We start from the raw sequence: 25,547 nt of genomic DNA, 5'->3' as shown, positions 1-25,547 counted from the left end.
GCTACAGAATGTTTATATTCATGCAAAATACTGTACATGTAAGCGTACCTGGCACAACACAGAGTGTGAATATGTATTTTGTCAGGTTACTTAATGGTTCGTTAAAGCATAGGTAAACCTAGAATCAAGTTAATATATTGCAGCTTATTGGACCCTTGACTTGGTGGCTGCATTCCTTGCTTATTTTTCAGGTTAAAAACATTTTCAGCAAACACAAAAAATACCTGCTGATCCTGCTAAAGAGCAGTGTCCTTGTCACTTCCTGTAAGCAGAAAAGTCCAGCTTGGATGACAACTAAGGCTCCCTTCCATAGACACAATTGAGAAATGAGTGCAGATGCAAAAGGCCAGAAAGTGTGTTATTTGAAAAATACCAGGTGAAAATAAAAAAAGGGGGAAAAGGCCCGCACTCCCATCTAAGGACTGAAATATATTATATTTTTGTTTTTAGGTTTGCATATGCTTTAATTCAACAGACAAAAACAGATCTTCTTGTATGTCATTGTTAAAAGATAAATCAATAGTACAGAAAACAAAAAATATAAGCTCCATAGTGATGGTGTATCCAGTCACACAAGTACTAATGTCTGCTCATCATCTGATATGGTGTGACTTTTTTTTTTAAGTGATATTAACCCCCATTAAACCACTGATGGGGATTTTGGAGATATTAAACTGAAAAAATGTAGATAAATATATTTGCATCGATCGTCTGCGTGGTGTAATAAAATGAAGACTATGTAACAAATTCATTATGCTTTCTTGCCAGTGTTATTTGCCATAACCATCCTTATTAAAGCAATAAAACTTTTTCCGCATTATTGGGTCAAGTATTGATTATTATAGCTTGGGGAACAGAGCCACATGAGTTTTCTTCTTTATTCAAAATTCTCTCCAAAATCCATCCACCACAGGACCCCAAGCAGTGTTGGTGATAACCGGAGACCCTTGATCGGTGCATCCTTCACACACTATACATACATGCACTGTGGTCGGTGAAGTCATTTTTTCGACTGCTCTTGACATGCTGCTTAACAGCTGAAAATTGGAACACAACGGATAAAACTTTCTAAATTCTCTTCTTACACAGTTTATTTGGGAGGATAAAAGCAGATCCTATCTAGATCTTTACTGTCGATTTGTAGGTCTTGCATAGCTGGGAAAAGCCCAGATTAACTTTTTAACCAAGTTGTGATGATCATTCCCCCTTCTGTGTCCTCTTAGTTGGTTTGCCACAAAGTATGGGCAAGGGACACAAGATAATGGCAATAGTAGCAAGTTTGAAGTGCTAAACATGCTAACAAAATGGGTGATAATTTAATGCAATAATGAAGGTTGTCAAAATGTGTCTCACCACACCAAAAGGCTAAAATTCATCTTGGGTGGATTTGCTTCTTGAGGCAATTTGGCATATTAAAAAAAAAAAAAAACAACACACACAGACTAAGTGGACAGAGTTAATAGTCGATATAGGAAACGACCTTCTAGTACAGCATGGGAAAAGCATAAAATCACAAACTTTGCTTACAGTTGGTGGAGAAACTGTCCAGAGAAGGTTTAAAAAAAAAAACACACAAACAGCACTTATCGTTATTAATTGACCCAGTAGGTGCAGTTCTGAACAATTTTCCTATGACAGTTGGCAAATGTTTAAGCTGGTCATCCATGGGTCCGTATTTTTGCAATCAGACAGTGGCTGAAGAAAAATTAACAAATTCTCAGAGCCAAGTGCCATTGTATACTGACAGTGGGGACTCCTGATCGATCTGATTAAACAAAAATGTTCGACCCATCTATGGCTAGCTTTAGTCATTTAACACTAAGTATATTTTATGTAAAGAGATGCATGAGCATATGTAAATTCAAACACTGCAATATTGGAGGGCCAGTAAGTGCAATTTGACAGAGGGGGATAAATACAGTGACAGCAAAATCATCCACCAGCTTTTCTGAAGATGCAAAACTGCGAAACGCGTAAGAAGCTATGTGGACAGCGCAAGGGGGAGTGTAATTTTAACCAGTGAGACCACAGGTACAGCAGGAGCCAGGAACGCACCCATACGATAAGCTGGTCAGCGGCTGTCCAAAAGACTGACACTGCCAAAGACACCAGGTGCTGGTTTTAAAGCACCTCTCTTGTGAGTAGTTTTTTATTATGAATTTTAAATAAATATATTTTTAAACGTATTTCACCATGATGAGCCCCTTGGTTTCTTTGAGGCATTGAGGAACATCCTGAGAGGACTCACCAACTTTAACGGAATAAGTTTTTGAGGCACATTACCAACTGGGGTCTGGTGAGTTTGCATTTCAGCAGTTGGTGGTGGTAGCACTTATGTTTGTCGGGTGGAAGAAGTGACAGCACCCTGTATGCATGAAATATAGCACCAGGATCTAAACTCAGCAACACTTTCTGTTTAGACTGGAATTTGTGAACTGGCGCTCACCCATAATTGGGGACGTGTTGCAGCATGAATGCACATGAATTGTGAAAAACTAATTTTTGGCACCAACGCACTTTATTATTATTTGTATATATTATTATTATTCATTATTTATATGTTCGCACACTTGGGCATGTATATTCATAATAGTTTATAGACTCACTTATAGCACTTTGGAATATTGTTTCACAAGCACATCATTTGGGGTAGCCATATTTATTTATTCTTTTTTATTTATTTTTGATGGCACAGCATATGCGCATCACGCTAGTACATATGTTCACAAGAGCTGTTTCTATAGTGACCCATCACGTACATCACTATACTGGATCTAACACTATATCACTATAGGGGTCAAATAGAAAAAAAAGAATTTTTTTGAAAAAAGGAAAAAAAAAAAAAAAAAATTCTTATATATTTTTTTGATATCACATTAATATACCAGCGCAGTACCAACACCTTTCTAATATTGGAGAGACGTCACTTCTGGCTAAGTGTAGCTTAATCTACAAAAGCATGTATGGATATAACGTATCAGCAATAAGGCACAAGCAAGTTAATTTATAAATCTTCAGTTGCAGGACTGTCATTTCTAACCCAGATACAACCCATTTATAACCCAGATACAACAATGAAGAAACGTTACCAAATCATAACATTCCAGTTACACAAATAACCACACTAATTTGCAAATCAAATCTACCCATCACGATTATGGAAGACACATACACACATTATATATATATATATATATATATACACACACATATATACACACACACACACACACACACACACACACACACACATTCTAGGGTCAATTTGGACAGGAGCCAATTAACCCACCAACATGCCTTTGGATTGTGGAAGGAAAGCAGAGCATCTGGAGTAAACCCATGCAGACCTTAAAACTCCATGAAGATAGTGTTCTGACTGGGATTAAAACTGGGGGCTCTAGTGTTTCAGTACAATCTATAGGGCATCATAAAAGATGGCATTCTTCACTTAGTCCTTGCCCGATTCATTCCAAAAAAAAAGGTACTAGTGCACCCACAAAATTAATCTTTGTGTAAAAATTACCCTAGAAAAATCACAGTATCAAAAAACATCAAATAGCAACCCTCCACCTGTTAAAATGATATGTTACTTAAAACTCTATACCAGGACACCTCCACCTTGTTAAATAAGTCATGCATGCTGTATGTAAATAAAGCTTGATAAGGAGACTGTCTAGATAACATCTGCCCTACTTAACGGGGACATAATTAACGGATAGCCATCACCCAAATCCTGGATTAGTACCGATTCCAAAGAGTCTCCAAATGTGGCATTCGCAAATAACTGTCAGTATAAAGCAACTTGCAACAACTCATGCTCACAATATGCCTAAAGAATGCCTGAAGCAAATGAGGGTCTGTGGGTTAGTACCCCAGTGCTACAAGGCCACAGTGCTAAACCACTAGTAGAACCTCTAACTGAATCGATTAGGACAAAAATGTGGATGTTGGCATGCCAAAAGCAGGCCATACACCGATTGAAATTATCCCAGTTCAGCAGGGACTGCAAGAAGTTCAATCAATGTGTGACCATCACTGTTCCACAAAGTTGATCATTTGATTGACTTCTGTTAAAAGGAAGTTCTATTTTGTTTTTTTTGTTTTTTTAGAGATCAGCATTTACAGCTGCTGATCAGTTTGTTCCAACAGAGATGGTCCCCCACTGTCAGAATACAATATCCCAGTGCGATCGGAAAAAAAAAAAAAAAAATGAACCATTTATGGCCAACTTGACTTGGCTTTTAAATGCCCAAGACCAGGGGGCTGTCATCTTAGTCCTAGCTTAACTGAATATCAAGTCAGTGACTGTATTTGTGCAAGCAGTATGGGAAATCAGACCTCAAAATACAGGCATGTACTAGGGAGGCGGTAACCAAGCTGTGATCAGGCTATGAATGGAAGCCCCAGAACTTGCACTTTTAAAAATCAAGCCAATAATGGCTGCACACCGATTTTTATAGTCATAGCTTCCCTTTAAGCTCTGTTGTGCACAGTAAAAAGTCTGCCATTAACAATAAGCAGCTAACCGACCTCTCAGAAGAGCCCTTTTTCTGCTAAGATGCACAGGATAGGAGACCAGTCAACAGGAAGTAGATAGTGGTGACCATCTCTCTTCTTCCAGCGCCCACATTCCTTGTCTGCAGCATTACTGCATTAGAACAGTTTGCATCCTGCTGCAATTTCATTCTGTGTAAAACTAACTGATGATTGGAAGCACTTATGCTGCTGGTAGAACCATGGCCTATGCTCAAAGAGTCGTTTTACCTCTTGCAGCTCAGATTCAAAGTCCGATTTTATTTATTTTAATACAAAAGTCATAGTTCTTGTGAAAGTACACAGCAAATGGCATGCAGATACACAGTATGCATCGGCATGATTATACAATTTGTCACACAAACATAAGCAGACCGGTCTTTGATAGATGGAAAGAACTTTTTGCTCATCTTACATATATCAAAGACCTACTGTAGGGATAAAGCACCAAAACCTGCTCTGGAACCCAGCCATGACAGTGACAGAATGACAAGCATGCACATTGTTTACTACCTTTTTTGGACTTTCCTTTTTTAGGAGGTGAGAAAGGTCCCACTTTTCTTGCTTCTGTAGGAGAATGCCAGTGGCATAATAAAGATTTACATTTATATGGGACTTTAGGAATTCTGAGGGAAGCTTAGTTTTACCGACATGGGATCAAAAATGGTTAGATTTTACAGTATGCGAGACCGTTATTGTACAGAATGGTTCAGGGAGATAGGGAAAACTATTAACACCAATATAACTGAGTGGTCACCAATCAGCTGCCAAAAAGAGACATGTGGCTCTCCACTAGATTTGTCGTCATTTCTAGCATTCTCCGAGCAGGTGCTCAGTACTTGCGAAGTCTAAATACTTGACAGAGTAGATACAAATTTAGCCTAAAACTACATCTAAAAAGAAGACATTTTGGTTCTAGAGATTCGCGTTCACTAAATATTTTCACCACTAATTTCCCTAATTGGTGTGGCTCACCATCTCTTATATTTGAGTGTGGCTCATAAGCAGGCAGATTGGGGACCACAGCTATGTGTGATATAATTGATTATTTACAACATACTGTAAATGGAGGGATGATCAGGAATTCATGATTGAAAGTGTCAGCGAGAGAGACTGCTTTGATGCACTAGAAAGAACAAAGTGAATCTGGTTGGCTTGTTGGACAAAATCAGTAGTAATGGATCTTCCAATCATGAAGCCCTTTGTCTTCTGTTGCTATGCCAGCTCCGGGGTTAGAACAAAAAAATTCTAGTACGAACACAAAAGGATTCCGGGTAAGGACAGGTAATGTTGGTAACTGAACAATGAGAACATGTAAAACGTGATCTGGACATGTGTCAAATGCATCAATGTCAGTTTTTAAAGTGAACATACAGCAGCCATGACGGTGTAGTGTTATTTTAGGTAAATAGACAACATCCTATTTTTTTTTTTTAAATCATGCACTAATACTCAAGTGAAAGCACGTTACCTGTGATGCCAGCAGTGGTCTAGTGTCCTCCACATCGATGACTACATCACGGGGAGAGGCAGAAGACAAGATTGCAACTGAAAGAGAAAAGATATGACGTTATCTGCAAAGGACAAGTGTTGTAACCTATTACAAACACCAATTATCTTTCATTAGTCACAGACTGCCAATAGTGGATAACCGACTGGTGACATGATGGCTAGCCTATGCATTGCATTATATCCAATGGTGAAGCGCTTCCTAAGCATTGTAACCTGGCAAACTCGGATACCCGACTGGTGTATAAATCTTTTTATTTAACCACTTAAGGACCGCCACATGTACATATACATCGGAAGAATGGCACGGAATGTACGTGCCTGCCTTGACGTGGGTCCGATCGGGACCCCCCCCCCCCCCCCCGGTACATGCGGTGGGACCCCCCCAGCCCCCAGTCACAGCGTCACTGATTGCAGTGATCATTTATTTACTGATCACTGCATTTAGTGTCATTTGTGACAGTAAAAAGTTGCAGGGCAGTTAGTGTTAGGACCCTTTAGGTTCAGGGTAGCCCCCTACCCCCCCTAATAAAGGTTTAACCCCTGAATCAGCCCCCTAGTTAACCCTTTCACCCCCTATTGCCAGTGCCACTAAGCGATCGTTTTTCTGATCGCTGTATTAGTGTTGCTGGTGCCGCTAGGTAGCTAGTTATTTTTTGAGGTTCGCCGCCAGGTTTTTATAGCGTTAGGTACCTCCATAAATTTTCTAAATAAAGGTTTTAACCCCTGATTGCCCCTAGAGTTAACCCTTTCACCAGTGATCACCGTATAAGTGTCACTGGTGACGCTGATTAGCGAGTTAGTTATTTAGTTATTTAGGTTCGCCGCCAGGTTTTTATAAAGCGTCGGGTACCCCCATATATTACCTAACAAAAAGTTTTAACCCCCTGATTACCCCCTAGTTAACCCTTTCACCAGTGATCACCGTATAAGTGTTACGGTTGACGCTGGTTGGTTAGTTTGCTGTTTATAGCATTAGGGCACCCGCCGTATATAACCCAATAAAGGTTTAACCCCCTGATTGCCTGGCGGGTGATATCAATTCAATTTTAGCGTCAGTCAGGGACTGCGTCGCCCCAGGCGTTAGGTTAGTGCCAGTAACGCTTACACCCACGCGCAAAGCATACACCCCCCTTAGTGGTATAGTATCTGAACGGATCGATACCTGATCTGATCAGATCTATACTAGCGTACCCAGCAGTTTAGGGTACCCAAAAACGCATTGTTAGCGGAATCAGCCCAGATACCCGCTAGCACCTGCGTTTTGCCCCTCCGCCCAGCCCAACCCACCCAAGTGCAGTATCGATCGATCACTGTCACTTACAAAACACAACACACATAACTGCAGCGTTCGCAGAGACAGGCCTGATCCCTGCGATCACTAACAGCATGGGGGTATTAGGGGCGGAGGAGACATTTTGCTCCTAATGCCGCGTACATACAGTTGACATTCCTACGGAGGCTTTCCAGTGGAAAAGTCCGACCGTGTGTACGCGGCATAACTTTTTTGCGGGAGGATGCCCCCATGCTTCGGCATATATAAATGGTGCATGTATGCCCATCATTAGAAGTGGGTGGATAAAGGGAGGTATTCTAATGGTGGGCATACCCACCGATCAATCTTTTTTTCGTTCAGCCAACAGGCTGCATGAAAAAAAAAAAGATTAAAATACATGTCCAACAAGAACCATCAACGTACTGGTATGTTGCTGGACTTTGAATGGTTATACCAGAATGATGCCTGCAGGTTTAGGTATCATCTTGGTATCATTCTTTTCAGCCAGCGGTCGGCTTTCATGTAAAAGCAGTCCTGGTGGCTAATTAGCCTCTAGACTGCTTTAACATTCCGTGGGAGGGAATGTCCCCCCCCCCCCGGATATGAACAGCGTCATTGGGAAATTGGGAAAGCATTTTATCACACAGATCTTGGTGTGGTCCGACGTTTTTTAGAGCAGAGGAAAGATCTAGGGTCTAATAGACCCCATTTTTTTCAAAAAAAAAAAAAAAAAAAAAAAAGAGTACCTGTCACTAACTATTGTTATCATAAGGGATATTTACATTCCCTGAGATAACAATAAAAAATGGTAAAAAATAAATAAAATGGAAGGAACAGTTTACAAATAAAAAAAAAAAGCATCCTTGTCCCCCCCTGCTCTTGCGCAAAGGTGAATGCAAGCGTCGGTCTGGAGTCATATGTAAACAGCAATAGTACCATGCATGTGAGGTATCACAGCGAAGGGCAGATCGAGGGCAGTAATTTTAGCAGTAGACCTCCTCTTTTAAAAATGTATGTAGTTTGTCGCCACTGCGCGTTTGTGCGCAATTTTAAAGTATGTCGTGTTTGGTATCCATGTACTCGGCCTAAGGTAATTTTTTTTATTTCATCAATAATTTGGGCAATATAGTGTGTTTTAGTGCTTTAAAATAAAAAAAAAGTGTATTTCGCCCGTTTGAAAAATCGCTGCGCAAATACTGTGTGGGAAAAAAAAATTCAACACCCGCCATTTTATTCTGTAGGGCTTTTGCTTTAAAAAATATATAATGTTTGGGGGTTCAACTTAACTTTCTTGCAAAAAAAAAAAATGTTTTTATGTAAACAAACAGTGTCAGAAAGGGCTTTGTCTGGTTAGAAGACAAAGCTTCTAAATGTTGTGCATAAAATGCCAGGACAATTCAAAACCCCCCCAAATTACCCCATTTTGGAAAGTAGACAGCCCAAGCCATTTGCTGAGAGGCATGTCGAGTCCATGGAATATTTTATATTTTGACAGTTGCGGGAAAATATATATATTTTTTTTGCACAAAGTTGTCACTAAATTATATATTGCTCCAACATTACCATGGGCATATGTGAAATTACACCCCAAAATACATTCTGCTGCTTCTCCTGAGTACGGGGATACCACATGTGAGACTTTTTGGGTGCCTAGCCGCGTACGGGACAAAACAAAAAACAATCACCGCCTTCAGGCTTTCTAAGGGTGTACATCTAAGGGTGGCCATGGCACAACCCCCCCCCCCAAATTACCCCATTTTGGAAAGTAGACACCCCAAGCCATTTGCTGAGAGGTATGGTGAGTATTTTGCAGAATTCGCTTTTTGTCACAAAGTTTTGAAAATTTAAAAAAGAAAAAAAAAATACAATTTTCTTTCACTATGCCTCTCAACAGCTTGGGGTGTCCACTTTCCAAAATGGGGTCATTTGTGGGGGTTTATGCTATTTTGGCATTTTATGGCCTTCAAAACTGTGACAAGTAGTGGGGAGTGAAATCAAAAATGTATGCCCTTAGAAATCTTGAAGGCAGTGCTTGGTTTTCGGGGTCCCGTATGCGGCTAGGCTCCCAAAATGTCCCACACATGTGGTATCCCCGTACTCAGGAGAAGCAGCAGAATGTATTTTGGGGTGCAATTCCACATCTAATCATGGCATGTGTGAGCAATATACCATTTAGTGACAACTTTTTGTAAAACATTTTTTTTTTTTATTATTCAATCACTTGGGCCAAAAAAAAAAAAATATTCAATGGACTCAAATGCCTCTCAGCAGTTTCCTTGGGGTGTCTACTTTCCAAAATGGGGTAATTTGGGGGGGTTTTGTACTGCCCTGCCATTTTAGCACCTCAAGAAATGATAGGCAGTCATAAATTAAAAGCTGTGTACATTTCAGAAAATGTACCCTAGGTTTATAGACGCTATAACTTTTGCGAAAACCAAAAAATATATACGCTTATTGCAATTTTTTTACTAAAGACATGTGGCTGAATACATTTTGGCCTAAATGTTTGACTAAAATTTAGTTTATTCGATTTTTCTTATTACAAAAAATAATTTTTTCAAAATTTTCGGCCTTTTTCCGTTTATATCGCAAAAAATTATCGCAGAGAAAATCAAATACCATCAAAAGAAAGCTCTATTTGTGGGAAGAAAAGGACGCAAATTTTGTTTCGGTACAACATTGCATGACCACGCAATTACCAGTTAAAGCAGCGCAGTGCCAAATTGTAAAAACACCTTGGATCCTTTAGCTGCATAAAGGTCCGGGTCTTAAGTGGTTAAAAAGCACTTCCCAGTTAGCCAAAAATTATTCATCATATGCAAAGAGTCTTTTCCACAGCACCACAGGCCACTTTGCATATTCAAAAAATAAAAATAAAAATCTTATCCAAACGTTAAGTGCAGAATAATCAAACTTCCAGAGAGCAGCTTGAACAAAAAGGACTACTTCTAGGCAGAAAAAAGCCCTTGTATTAAAATTTCCTTTGCCACCCTTTAGTTTTTGTAAACTGCAAATTAAATCTCTTTCCCATTGCAGCCATGTCCACGTCATTGTCTTACATAAAAAAAATCTTAAAAAGATTACTAGTTGATTCCATTCTGACTGAAAAACCATTGTGTGCCCGAGAGCACTCAGCAACTTGTCCCAAGAAACCTCTACCTGAAGGATCCCTGGGAAAAAAAAATCAAATGGTGTGATGGATTTCCTTGGCCTATCACTATTGTTTTCCTCCGAGATAATCCAGTGGCAGGTAAGTCAAGCATATTTATTCAGTGGCATAAAATATGCATGGATGGATGATCTATAATTGGGACCGACCTTTGGGCATCCCACTTGTGCCTAGACAGCCAAACACCATCTAAGCCAACTTTCTAACAACCAAAGTAAAAAGAACTGAAATAACCAATGCAGGAAAAATACAACTTTGAGTGCATTCTCACATTCCTAACATGCCAAATTTTCCCTACGATTCCACATTTCTGCACCCACACTATTTACCGTTATAGGCGCCAGTGACTTTTACTGCTCTTTTATACTGCTGAAACTATACACTAATCTGCCATGAGCACTTCCCAAAATTGTCATGGTGAAACGACATAAATATTTGAGAAATGCAGAAAAATTTGCTTTAAAAATCGACAGCCTTTTACTGGAAAACAACAAACATCTCTATTTCTATGACAAACAGGAAAGCGTCATAAAAGCAAACATTCTGTTAAAATGAGTTTACTATTCAAGGAAGAGAGACAAGAAAGCTGTGTGAAGATGAATGACCGTACACATAACTAATGCCTCGTACACACGACCATTTTTCTCGGCAGGAAAAAAAAAATGAAAATTTTCCCGACGTGATTCCTCTCCAGCCTGACTTGCATACACACGTTCATGCAAAAAAAAAAGTTCCGACCAAAGTGCGGTGACGTACGACGGGACTATAAAAAGGGGAAGTTCCTTTGAAATGGCGCCACCATTTGGGCTGCATACTTTATTCTGAGCATGTGCGTTTTTTTCCCCTCGGAAAAGCATACACAGGACCATTTTTCGTGACGAGAAAAAGACTGATGGGAAATAAGACGAGAAAAAATTAGCTGGTTTCAATTTTTTTTGCAGGCAGTTTTTTCATCGAGAAAACTGCTAGGGAGCATACACACGACCAGTTTTCACGTCCAATATAAAAAATGGCAGTTTTGTCATTGTACACACGACCGGTTTTCACAAGGCATGAGAAAATCTCTTTATTTCCATACCTCTTGACTCTGCGGCATCTTCTGGTCTTGTAGTGTATGGATCGCACCGGAAATTTTCCAGTGAATCAATAGTGCACTGTCCTACCACCGGCTTTCTTCCAAAAGGTCTGTGGTCAATCACTTTAACAATTATGGGAGGAACATACATCTCGTCTTTTGGTAGAAGCTACAGATAAAAGAAAATCCACAAATTAAAAGGATATAGGCGTCCATGGTAAAAAAAACATGTAAAAAACATCATGGAAAATATTTTATAAGACACGCCTAGCTTGTTAAAGTTATGTATCCATATTTTAAACAGGTGTTGCCCGAGTCCTGATCTGAATCTAAATGAAATTCTGTGGTGTGATCAGAAGCAGGGAGCTCAAGCAAGTCTGAACCGAAACTGTGTACTGTTTACAGAATGGACCAAAATGTCACCTGCATAAGGCTTACAATGACAGGCAAAAAAAAAAAAACTGTATAGCAAACATCAAGCAATAACAAGACACAATAGGAGCGATTCCTGTCCATGTCATCTTATCCACAGATTGACGGCTCACTGCTGTGCTGCTTATTAATGTGGAACTTTACTCTCTCAATCAACATGGACCATTTTTAATCCCTATTCGGCTAGCATTAGTAAATAGGTAGGAATGTATATAATTTACTTGCTTTAAACTTTTTTTTACATTTCTTCAGTTACTTTAGGCCTAGGTAAATGTCATACATCCCAGGAGTCCTCAGAAAAGGAGGAGGGGTTTTCCTAATCAAGCACGCCTGCCTGAGCTAGGATGGATGGGCGAGTTTGCTTTGAATATTAAAAATAAATTAAATAGTGTTTTTGGTTTGTGGTGCTCAGATGCAGCGTAGTTGTGCTTTTTTTAATGAAACATGTAGTGAGAAATCTGATGGCTATCATGACCACTGTTGATTTCAGTTTTGTTTAACTTCCTCCAGGGCTTTTTTTTTCAAACGATAGGTGCTGGAACTTAATCACGGCCCCACAAAACCCCACACACCCTCAAAATTCCATTAAATAGTGGGTGTGTTCAGTCAAATTTCACGAAAACAGTAGGAGGGTCTTAAAGGGCCATTAAATACCAGGATTGCATTACATACAGAGTGCAAAGCTGTCACTTGTAAACACAGAAACCCGACTTCTATGTTCACAAGTGATTGTGGTGAGCAGGCATAGAAGAGGCTGAGCCAGAGGTGGTGCAACAGAGTTCCACCAACTTCACCCTGAAAAAAAGCCCTGACTGCCTCAAAATTGGGCCCAATTAGCCATTTAAAAATTCAGTCATGTGACTCGTTAGTGTTACAAGGTCTCAGGTGTGGTAAATTGGTGTTCTCTCATACTGGTTACTGGAAGTTCAACATGGCACCTCATGGCAAAGATCTGAGGATCTAAAAAAAATAATTATTGCTCTACATTAAGGATTGACAAGACCCTGAAACTGTTGCAGCATGGTGGCCAAGACCATACAGTGGTTTAACAGGACAGGTTCCACTCAGAACAGGCCTCACCATGGTCAATCAAAAAGGTTGAGTGCACATGCTCAGCGTCATATCCGGAGGTTGTCTTTGGTAAATGGACGTATGAGCGATGCCAGCATTGCTGCAGAAGTTGAAGGGGTGGGGGAGGGGTCAGCCTGTCAGTGCTCAGACCATACACCGAACACTGCATCAAATTGGTCTGCATGGCTGTCATCCCAGAAGGAAGCCTCTTCTAAAAGATGATGCACAAGAAAGCCCACAGTTTGCTAAAGACAAGCAGACTAAGGACATGGATTACTGGAACCACGTCCTGTGGTCTGATGAGACCAAGCTAAACGTATTTGGTCAGATGGTGTTAAGCGTGCGTGGCAGGAATCAGGTGAGGAGTACAAAACACAAGTGTGTTGCCTACAGTCAAGCATGATGGTGGGAGTTTCATGGTGTGGGGCTGCATGAGTACTGCTGGCACTGGAGAGGGAACCATGAATGCCAACATGTAGTGTGATATCCTGAAGCAGAGCATAATCCCCTCCCTTCAGAGACTGCGCAGCAGGGCAGTATTCTAACATAACGACCCCAAACACCTCCAAGACGACTATTACCTTGCTATAAAGAAGCTGAGGGTAAAGGTGATGTACCAAGAGGCTAATTGTGCGACGCCGACATCACATCCTGCCTATGAACCACACTCACATTGAGGCATGAACCGCACGCTGGTTCCCTGCATACAGAGTGGTCATTACTGGAACGCTAGACAGATTCCGTACCGGTCTAAGGCACATATGCATGCGAGTGTAAACTTTTAAACCTTTCACAAATTAAAATTAAATGCGGTATTTTGCGCAATGATGGCTGTTTTTTTTTTATGAGTACATACAGTGAGGAAAATTTTTTAAAAAAAGTATTTGAACACCCTGCTATTTTGCAAGTTCTCCCACTTGGAAATCATGGAGGGGTCTGAAATTGTTATCGTAGGTGCATGTCCACTGTGAGAGACATAATCTAAAAAAAAATTCCAGAAATCACAATGTATGATTTTTTTAACTATTTATTTGTATGATACAGCTGCAAATAAGTATTTGAACACCTGAGAAAATCAATGTTAATATTTGGTACAGTAGCCTTTTTTTGCAATTACAGAGGTCAAACGTTTCTTGTAGTTTTTCACCAGGTTTGCACACACTGGAGGAGGGATTTTGGCCCACTCCTCCACACAGATCTTCTCTAGATCAGTCAGGTTTCTGGGCTGTCGCTGAGAAACACGGAGTTTGAGCTCCCTCCAAAGATTCTCTATTGGGTTTAGGTCTGGAGACTGGCTAGGCCACGCCAGAACCTTGATATGCTTCTTACAGAGCCACTCCTTGGTTATCCTGGCTGTGTGCTTCGGGTCATTGTCATGTTGGAAGACCCAGCCTCGACCCATCTTCAAAGCTAACTGAGGGAAGGAGGTTGTTGCCCAAAATCTCGCAATACATGGCCCCGGTCATCCTCTCCTTAATACAGTGCAGTCGCCCTGTCCCATGTGCAGAAAAACACCCCCAAAGCATGATGCTACCACCCCCCATGCTTCACAGTAGGGATGGTGTTCTTGGGATGGTACTCATTCTTCTTCCTCCAAACACGGTTAGTGGAATTATGACCAAAAAGTTCTATTTTGGTCTCCTCTGACCACATGACTTTCTCCCATGACTCCTCTGGATCATCCAAATGGGCATTGGCAAACTTAAGAAGGGCCTTGACATGTGCTGGTTTAAGCAGGGGAACCTTCCGTGCCATGCATGATTTCAAACCATGACGTCTTAGTGTATTACCAACAGTAACCTTGGAAACGGTGGTCCCAGCTCTTTTCAGGTCATTGACCAGCTCCTCCCATGTAGTCCTGGGCTGATTTCTCACCTTTCTTAGGATCATTGAGACCCCACGAGGTGAGATTTTGCATGGAGCCCCAGTCCGAGGGAGATTGACAGTCATGTTTAGCTTCTTCCATTTTCTAATGATTGCCCCAACAGTGGACCTTTTTTCACCAAGCTGCTTGGCAATTTTCCTGTAGCCCTTTCCAGCCTTGTGGATGTGTACAATTTTGTCTCTAGTGTCTTTGGACAGCTCTTTGGTCTTGGCCATGTTAGTAGTTGGATTCTTACTGATTGTATGGGGTGGACAGGTGTCTTTATGCAGCTAATGACCTGAAACAGGTGCATCTAATTTAGGATAATAAATGGAGTGGAGGTGGACATTTTAAAGGCAGACTAACAGGTCTTTGAGGGTCAGAATTCTAGCTGATAGACAGGTGCTCAAATACTTATTTGCAGCTGTATCATACAAATAAATAGTTAAAAAATCATAAATTGTGATTTCTGGATTTTTTTTTTAGATTATGTCTCTCACAGTGGACATGCACCTACGATGACAATTTCAGACCCCTCCATGATTTCCAAGTGGGAGAACTTGCAAAATAGCAGGGTGTTCAAATACTTATTTTCCTCACTGTAAGAAGCCACATTGGAGAAACACAAGAATATAACTCTACCCTGGTGGAACCATGATATACTGGGTGTTAAATAAACAAAGGCGTTTTTATTTCTGCTTTCTTGCAAGCGTTGAAATTGGAAGGTGGTGGTAAATCACAAAAGCTTTTTTGGATGCACAATTGATTCGAGCACGGTTGATAACAATATGAACAATACAATTGATTGGACTTGTAGAATACATAATTTCGCAAAAGGTGTTTTTTTTTTCAGATTTTTGGGAATTTTGTTTATCTCACTGGATTTAAGGAGTATTGCATTATATAGCAATTGATGATTTATATCCACTGTTTAATTTTGAAGATATTATCTTGATTTAAAGGGGTTGTAAAGGAAAAAACATTTTTTCATAATAAGCATCCTTTACCTGCAGACATTCCTCTTTTCACTTCCTCATTGTTCGTTTTTGCTCAGAAGTTGCTTTACTGCGGTGGTCAGTGACGTGCTCGCCCCCTCCTGGGAACTACATCTGTGCGGCAGGACGCTCTCTACGTGTTAGAGACTTCAAGGAGGTGTGAATTACTTGGCGTGCCGCAATGCATACTGGGAAATGTAGTTCTTACATGAACGAGCGCCGCAAACCAGGAAGTGAAAGAACAGAAACTAGAACGCCAGAGGTGATATAGATGAAGGAATTTAATAGGCATTTACTCGTTTTTTAACAGAATCATTACACTATTCTGTCTGTCTACCTTACAGACATTAATTTTAGGCAAAAAAAAATGTTTCCTTTACAACTCCTTTAAAATGGTAGAGCATTCATACAGTACAAGGGTGAGCGCAACTACCTAATATTATAGTTTTAATTTGTCACTCACACCAGTGGTGAATATCAGTTGCAGCATAACCTTCACTTTAATATATTTGGGTTTTGCACCGGTGGCACTTCACTACCAATGGTGGACTGGCCAAGCTTGGCTCCAGACCTAAACCCTATTGAGCATCTGTGGGGCAAACCCGCAAACAGAAGGTGAAGGAGCGCAAGGTCTCCAAAATCCACCAGCTTCATGATGTCGTCATGGAGGAGTGGAAGAGGACTCCAGTGGCAAGCTGTAAAGCTCTGGTGCACTCCATGTCCAAGAGGATTAAGGCTGTGCTGGAAAATAATGGTGGCCACACAAAGTATTGACACTTTGGCCTCTATTTGGACATTTTCACTTAGGGGTGTACTCACTTTTGTTGCCAGCCGTTTAGATATTAATGGCTGTGTGTTGAGTTATTTTGAGGGGACAGCAAATTCACACTGTTATACAAGTTGTACACTCACTACTTTACATTGTAGCAAAGTGTAATTTCTTCAGTATTGTCACATGAAAAGATATTCTCAAATATTTACAAAAATGTGAGGGGTGTACTCACTTTTATGAGATACTGCAACTCAGTATGAGTGTCCTTTAAATACATTTTGTATTTATTAATATGGTTTAGATAAACCTCAGACCTAAACTGCATCTGAGCCCAGACTATAGACATTAAAATATTTACATATTTTAAGCAACGGTTAAAGAACTTGAACCCAAGCCACCCCTGACCTCTTTAGTTGCTTGTACTGCAAGTAATTAAAGGCCAACTCCCCTTTTGCAACAGGTTACATTCATATTTAGGGTATAATATGCACCATGGTGCCAAGTGAACCTATATTAAATCATGGGGGCTTTCTACACAATGCCCATAGGTAAACAAAAGCTTGTTTCATCTTTGACTACTTGGTCAGGATACAATGGAACCTTGGATTATGCGCATAATACCTTCCAGGAGAATGCACGTAATCCAAAGCACTCGCGTATCAAAGACAGTTTCCCCATAGAAGTCCATGGACACAAAAATAATTTGTTCCGCATTGACTTCTATGGCATGCAATACCACATGTGGCCCGGAGGGGGGAGCCGGAGAGCCTCAGGAATACTCAGGGACAGCTCAGCTGAAACCCTCGAGAACAGAGTATTTTCGAAAGGCTCCGAACCTCTGGCCAATTGCGGTATTGCACACCGCTGTGGCTTGAATCCTGCTTGAATTCTCGCAAACCAAGTCAGGATTTAAAAAAAAAAAATACTCTTATCGCGAAACGCTCATTAACCGCGTTACTCGCCATCCGACGTTTCACTGTATTTAAATACTTTGTACATGGTCTGGGCACACACTGACTTCAATGCTAAAGCAGTCATTTTAATAAAATGCCATAAGAGAAGTATTTGGGCCAGGCTCAGCAATGAAAGTTTGCAACTGGCCAGAGAACAAATGCCCCGTTGCACTTCTGAAATAGAATTACCCAATGCCTGGTGTGACCAGACCATCCAAGGTCTATCCTATTAATCCACAAGTGTCCCAATCTTCCTTATTCAGCTTCATTTTGTGATAAACAAAACGTAGAGTGGGGAAGGAATAGAACTTTCAGGTTTTTACACCTATGCAGGGCTCTCATGATGGAATGGAAAAAGAAAAATCCTGCTAACAGAGCCTCAGACAGAAGTAAAATCTTGGGAGGGATATTGACCCTTCCACACTTTGCACTTATAAGCAGCCCTGTGTCTTACCACTTTCATGAAGAGAACATTGCTGCAAAAGTTAGGGGTCTTTTTGAGGTTTTTAATCATTGCACTTTGGATAATTTCCCCACCGCACTCCACAACGAGGCTTGGAGAGGTGACCGATGCCATCTGGTAACTCTTCATGTTGCGTAATCCCCAGGTAAGTATCTATTTTATAGAATAAGAAGTATTGCAAGTCATTGCTAACACAAACTACATATTCAAAAGATAATTTATTTGCATCAAGAGCACACATATCAGAAAAATCAAAAACATGTTTTAATTGTTTGGTAACAAGGCGCGAGATATAGTGCAGCAAAAGCCAGTGATATGCTACTACCCACAACAATAGATGTTACTTTTTAAACGGTATGACACAATTGATTAAAATAGTTACCGATCAACACTTATGAATCACAAAAAAAGATACATTTTTAAAAAAAAGTGTTGTCTCTTTTACTCGAGTAAATGAAAGGGCTGATTCACACCATGTGCACAAACCTGCATTTTTCTGCACTGCACCAAAGCTTATTTGAGATCTTTATCTCCGCACTACAGGCCAGTTGTCACTTTGTGACATTTCAAAGTTAAAAAAAAAAAAACACACACACACTAAACCCAAAGTGTTAAAAGTAACATCTGTTAAAAAAAAAAGTCACACTGTATGCCTGTGTGTACTTTAAAGCGGGGGTTCACCCTAAAAAAGTTATCTACCATCCCATCCAGCATACTTGCGTCAGCTACAGTATGCTTTTTTTTTTCCCGCTGTACTTACCGTTTAATCGTTGATTTTCTTTTTTTCTTCCTGCGGGGGAATAGGCGTTCCTATGAAGGGGCGTAGATGATTGACGTGCGGCTACATCGCGTCACGCTTTCCAAAAATAGATAATTTTTTTAGGGTGAACCTCCGCTTTAATATGTGTTGACCGATTCTGCCTACTGCCTTTTGTTTTTTTACTTTCAGCTTCTTCATTGAAACATTTTTTGCCACCATGGGGTGGTATTGTATTAATATGTACCTGCCCCATTAGAGCAGTTACCCTTAAAGTAGGTCATAGTCACCCATGCCCCCAGCCAAGTCTGGCCATACAAATTGATTTTAAAGAGATTCCTCCATCTATGCTACACAGTGTGGATAGACAAAAACTTCTGCTGTGGTCATTGTATATAGACAGCTGGTCCCACCACCAACCTGAACAGCCTCTACATCCAGTAGGGTGCAGGTTCTGTTTGGCTGATGATTTCCTCCAAACTTCAATTTAACCAAGGAATGTTGTGTGGAAGGCAGTCAACATGGCCAACCGCTGAGTGAATTGTGGCTAGTTCATCAGAAACCGGCTAAAATTTAAACACTTCATGGCCAGCTTAATATTCACATGTGCTCCATTCAAGACATGGCTTACTAGATCACCAAGCTGATCAAAAATTTCTCAGTCAAACACGCATATTCACACTGTCATTCTCAGCCATTACTATGGAAAGCTCTGGAGTATGAGCCAACACTGTGGACAAAATCTCCACCAGAATGAATGGGGGGCACAGAGGGCCTGCCCAGCTGTGAGATCTAGTCATTGATATGGCATTTTAATCAGGGACAGGTGAATACAACATGAAGGGTGGTGGTTAAGAGGTTTCTACATAATTGTAAATACAGCAAAGGTTACTTAGTAACTTATTTATCAACTCAACTGAAAAGGGTCACTTAGATGAGTGGTAAAACATCTTCAACATTACAGAGCACGTCTAATTGAATGGGAGTCACTTGTACTAGCCGTTTTCTTTTATGCGCTTTTTGTTTTTGCATGCACCGATGTAAAGCTAATAAACCAGACCACAATCTTAAATGAAAAAGTCTTTAGGGCTTAAAGTTAGATTCAGTTGCTAGCAATTGCAAACTGAATGTTTAAATTTAAAATACTGTATTTATTGGCGTATAACAGTCACTTTTTTACACTGAAATAGAGGGTAAACTTTGCCTGCGTGTTATACGCAGGGGGCTGTGGAAAGGTTTTTTCCTGAAATTTCCCTCTTAAAGTTAGGGTGCGTGTTATACACCAATTAATACGGTAATTAAATTACCAAGAAAATTCCACATGATAGAATGTAAGTTTACGTTTGTAAATTGACTTGATATTGCCCCAATCAGTATCATAGAACAGAAATACCTTTCTCCTGTGTATGTTTATGTACAAAACGATTGAGAAATGATGGCCACAAGTAAAGCTTCTCACATAGCAGACCTACGTGTGCTTACCTCAATGGCAGTGAGTTGAACCACAGGACGGATTCCTTGAGGAACCATGTAGAGTTTTGGAGCTCTCTGGGATGGCAGTATTGGCAGGTTGGATCCATCCTATGGAAGTAATGCACAACCCGTTATAGAAGGCTATATAGCAGTAATATTGTACATAGTATATAAGTGAATGGCTATGTTAACATTTTTTGCTTCCTGACTTTTCTGCATGGTGGAAGTGTTGTAGAACAAAGCTATGGAACCTCGCATAAAGCACAGCAATTGTTCCAGGGCAACATGAGCCACCATAGGTGTGCATAGCCCATTGCATTAAGGTGTGCACCCCAAAGCTCAAACACACAGCCTCAGCTGCATGGGACAGTGAATAATTAGGAAGTGCTCTGTGCTAAAGTGACTTCATATTTATTCACGAACTGATGCATAGTGAACACACAGTTTACCATGCTTCAGTTATAAATTAACACAGTGAGTGTGTTCACTTAGAAAAAGTAAGGGGCAAGTAAATGACAAATTTAATAGCTCCTTCCCCTGCTCTACATCCTGAAACATCTCCCGAAGCAGCTGGGGGGGGGGGGGAGTGGAGGGAATCCAGCAGCACTGCGGGTGGAGGACCAACACAAAAAGGAGGGGGGGCTGGGGCAGTAGGGGGAATTAACACGGCACTTTAATAGAAAATTAAAATATTTTCCTGTGCCATTATAGTTTGGTACAACCCTTTCAGGGTTATTACCATTTAAAACAACAATATAATTCTAATCAATAAAAGTATACCCAATAATGCAGAAAAAATATTCTATTGGGTTGCACTAAAAATTTACATACAACTGCAGTCACCAGAGATTGGTTATATCTACCCCATGTTGACCATTTGGCAATTATGCAACAAATTCACATGTGCCAAAATATTACAGAACTTCACCCCAAACAACATTCCACATGCACCCTAAAGATCAGCAAAATCTAACCATATGATACAAAAAATAAAATAGACCAATATTCTATGAAGCCCTAATCTTTATTCTCTATAATAATCAGACCTTGTCTTTTAGAATGAGTTCTGCAGCAACCAGGATGTCCCCACAGTGTTTGCCAGCCTTCATGACGGGATACCACAAGAGTTTTGGTGAAATCTCCATAGGGGTCAGTTTTACAAGTGGTGGGCACAAACTCCTTCCAATAAATTCATCTTTTCCCTGAAACAAAAACAGCACACAATATATAAAAACGATAAAATAAATAAAAAAAATTGAGAAATTAATAAACCTTCAGAATATGGACGTATACGTACCACTTGATCGTTGTCAAATATTTCAATAACTACATTGGGTGGATTATGAGCTACTGCTTGGGGATCTCCATAGATTTCAACTTCATTGAAGATTAGGGTTTGGTCCCATGTGGGGTTCAAAGTTGAATGCATTATCTCTGTGGTTTTACTGCGGTGGAGGAATGATACATGTGCATAGGGGTCTAAACCATAGAAAAAAAAAATTAAATGTGTTCCTCTTTCATAAAAATATAAAAAATATAAAATATGTAATATGTAACTATGGAACTATAAATAAAAAAAAAAAAAAAAAGTCAAGCTCTTCCCCATATTTTACACCATCCCTCTACAGAATTTATTGTGCTGGAGGTACAGTATATTAGATATAAAATGTGGTCATCATTCTAAATGTTCATTACAAGTTAGTGAGTGGGCAATCAGAGATAAAAAAAAAAAAAAAAAGTTGTATTTGTTCCATAAATACATAAAGCACTCGGCAGTGCATTATTGGCACTCCTATCATAATGTAAAAGACTTGCAAGCAATGTTAGTTCGACTGTACAGAATAAATTCAGAACTAAAGTAAAAAAAAATATGAACAGGCAGGCTCTTCATTGCAGAAGAGACATGCAATGGTGCCTCATTGGAGTGGCGGCGAGTAATTCTGAATTTAGTTCCACTTTAACACAAAGGATAGGGATCTTTATTTAGCATGGTTTCAAAACTTATTGGACTTAGCTTAAAATGACTGTCGCTTTTTGTATAAATGAGGACCAAAATATACTCCTAGTAATCAATTTAAAGTTTATAGTGGTTAAGCATGTGAAAGCATTGTAAAAATGTAAGGGCAAAGCACAGTATGTTTCTTAAAGGCTTCTGTCTGCCCCACTTATATGCACAATACCATAGATCCAGTGTTGCTCCTGCCCCTGCTGCAGCCAGATAGAAACCTTTGGGGTATGAGGGAGCATAGTACCTCCTCCCACTGTTAGTACTTCAGTCAAGCAGCCAATCACTAACCCACAGCACTGCCACATGACGGAGGCGTGATGTCCCTACCCCCTTGTCTCAGCCAAAGGAGCACATTGAAGTCCGGTGGCAGCAAGAGTAGCACAGGATCACTGGAAATGTCAGTATAAGTGTAGGTGGGGGCTCTTAGGAGCACACATTTTTTTTTGAATTTTGGTAGCATGGAGAATGATTTGTATTTCTGTCTCTCTGAGGAACATCACCCTTTCTATTGTCCTGCTGACCACTGTTACAAAAAAAAGATGGTTAAACACTAAATTGTAAAACTTGAAAAATTGACAAATTGTCACAATAATTGAGGGAGGGAAGTCATCCAACGGGGACACCTATTACGGCGACAACTGTCAAAAAGAAGATTTCATATCAATTTGAATACATTGTTGCTTCTAAAGAAATTATTTTTTTACCTTAAAGCATTCCATGTATTAAAAAAGAAAAGTCTCAGAAGTAGCATTGCCACCCACCTCCCTAAATACCTACCATCCAATGCTGTGCCCATCTGCAGCGACTCTCTCCCTGCTCTCGCAAGCACACAGAGGCCGAAGCTGTTGGCTACTACCGTTATCAATCAAATCCTGTGAACAGAGATCGGGGAAGGGGGCAGGCACGAGCTATGTGCTTTTATAGAATGCATGCAGCTCGGCTCAGGAGCACACCCGCATATGTGCCTCCATAGCACACAGGTTGTGTTGGGGTCACACACAGAAGAGAAGAGTTGACAGCACCAGCGGGGGACCCCAGAAGAGGAGTGAAAAATGGCTTTGCGGAAAAATATTGCACAGAGCAGGTAAAGAATAAGATGTTTATTTTTCTAGGTAGAATTTTTTTTTTTTTTTTTAGAACTTTAAGTCACTAGTGTGCCCCTGGGACGGAGTAAAACCATGTATACAGGGGTCAAAATCTGCGGGTCTGTGTATACAGCAGTCTGTTCTACAGAAGCTGGTCTCAACTGTCTATCAAACAGGCATGCTGGAAAACCAGCAACCGCCAATGGCTGCCAGCTCCGATCACTGTGTTGTGATGGAGGGGGGTTGTCAGAATAAAATAGTACAGTGGGGGAGATCACTGCACCAACATTGCTTGTGTTAGTACAACAATCTTTCAATTTGATTTTTTAATGTACAGGCTTTAAAGGGAAATCTCCCTAACTGGCAAAACCCTTCCCTACTCTGTTCAAAAAGTACAGGCGGTCCCCTAGTTCGGGTTAATTATGTCTCTAGCCCCAGGGATCTTACTAGCCCAAGATCCCTGGTGGCTGGACATGATTAACTATTTCATTGTGGTCAGATCCCTGATGGAAACCCATGATTGAACGCCCAATATTAAATGAATGCCACGCCCCAAAATATATGCCTTGCCCACAGAGGCTTTCTGGACACAGAAAAAAAAAAAAAAAGTGTCCCTAAACACTTGTGGGCAACCATGTATGGGATGTTACTAGCTGAATAAATAATTTTTAGGGTGTCTGTTTTTAAATATACTACAGCAGTAATTTTGTGCCAAGAAACACTAGAATTCATCAGCACTATAATACTTCTTTATATTACATTTGACCTGGCTGTGTTGTCTAACAGGGGGGCTCCCATTATAAGACTAGCTGGACAGAATTACATTGTTTTTGTTAAAGTACCTCAGATAGATGTAGAACAACGGTTTATTTTTGTAATTCTGCGTTTAGGAACTGTATAGGTAGTAGTGAAGGGCTATAAACAGTCAGGGGTGGGGGGTTTGGGCAGTTGATGACCAGACAGTGAGTATGCCCACAGAACACAACCTTGGGCCTCAGCGTTGTACACATGTGAGGCAGAATGAAGGCCCAGCCGCTGGAAATATGTGATGTGGCAACGGAAAGAGATGAACATATAACCATGCACGAAACAAAAAAAAAAAAAAACAAAAAAAAAAAAGTGTATTGAACTTCATCAACACTCTTTACAAACATAAAAGTAGCTGCTTCGCCATTCTAAGCAAACATAAAATATGACCACCCATCCTCTTACCAGAAAAACTGTCCTTATCCAAGGCAGTCAGACTCCGAGCTTGGTAAAGATAGCAGCGAAGGTGATATGTAAAGATGCCTAAAAAAAAAAAAAACACACATCAAGATGAACTACAAACTCAGTACAAGATTAAGAAAACAAAATGAGTGAGTACACCGCTAAGTGAAAATTTCCAAACCGCTGGAAACAAAAGCGAGTACACTGCTAAGTGAAAATTTCCAAATTGGGCCCAAAGTGTCAATATTTTGTATGGCCACCATTATTTTCCAGCACTCTTAACCCTCATGGGCATGGAGTTCACTAGAGCTTCATAGGTTGCCACTGGAGTCCTCTTCCACTCCTCCATGACGACATCACAGAGCTGGTGGATGTTGGAGACCTTGCGCTCCTCCACCTTCCACAGATACTCAATAGGGATTTAGGTCTGGAGACATGCTTGGTCAGTGCATCACCTTTACCCTCAAGCTTCTTTAGAAAGGCAGTGGTCGTCTTGGAGGTGTGTTTGAAGTTGTTCTGTTGGAATACTGCCCTACGGCCCAGACTCCGAAGGGAGGGGCTTATGCTCTGCTTCATGTTGGCATTCATGGTTCCCTCAATGAACTGTAGCTCCCCAGTGTCGGCAGCACTCATGCAGCCCCAGACCATGACACTCCAACCACCATGCTTGACTGTAGACAAGACACACTTGTCTTTGTACTCCTCACCTGGTTGCCGCTACACACGCTTTACATCATCTGAAGCAAATAATTTTATCTTGGTTTGCGGGCTTTGTTGTGCATCATCTTTAGAAGAGGCTTCCCTCCAGGATGACAGCCATGCACACCAATTTGATGCAGGGTGTGGCGTATGGTCTGAGCACTGACAGGCTGACCCCCCCACTCCTTCAACCTCTGCAGAAAT

At 40.5% G+C, this 25,547-nt stretch overlaps 1 protein-coding gene across 6 annotated transcripts in view; it reads right to left on the bottom strand.

The window, feature by feature from the left end:
- The window catches only part of MYOF (myoferlin), a 517,119-nt gene that overhangs the window by 347,891 nt on the left and 143,681 nt on the right, over window positions 1-25,547 (bottom strand). For 2 of the 6 annotated variants that reach the window (XM_040361777.1, XM_040361779.1), the window contains 8 exons: window positions 24,648-24,725; window positions 21,640-21,821; window positions 21,389-21,544; window positions 20,352-20,450; window positions 18,104-18,265; window positions 11,566-11,731; window positions 6,005-6,081; window positions 981-1,037 (listed from right to left, as the gene is read on the bottom strand). The exons of 1 other annotated variant lie outside the window; for it this stretch is intronic. In XM_040361777.1, coding sequence (XP_040217711.1) covers window positions 981-1,037; window positions 6,005-6,081; window positions 11,566-11,731; window positions 18,104-18,265; window positions 20,352-20,450; window positions 21,389-21,544; window positions 21,640-21,821; window positions 24,648-24,725 — 977 coding nt within the window. Of the gene's footprint in view, window positions 1-980; window positions 1,038-5,046; window positions 5,101-6,004; window positions 6,082-11,565; window positions 11,732-18,103; window positions 18,266-20,351; window positions 20,451-21,388; window positions 21,545-21,639; window positions 21,822-24,647; window positions 24,726-25,547 lie in introns of all 6 variants that reach the window. 3 more of the 6 variants (XM_040361781.1, XM_040361784.1, XM_040361778.1) reach the window with 2 other exon arrangements.

The sequence above is a fragment of the Rana temporaria genome, chromosome 8, assembly GCF_905171775.1.
Source record: "Rana temporaria chromosome 8, aRanTem1.1, whole genome shotgun sequence".
In the NCBI taxonomy this organism is placed as follows: domain Eukaryota; kingdom Metazoa; phylum Chordata; class Amphibia; order Anura; family Ranidae; genus Rana; species Rana temporaria.
This window is presented reverse-complemented; position numbering and strand designations above follow the sequence as displayed.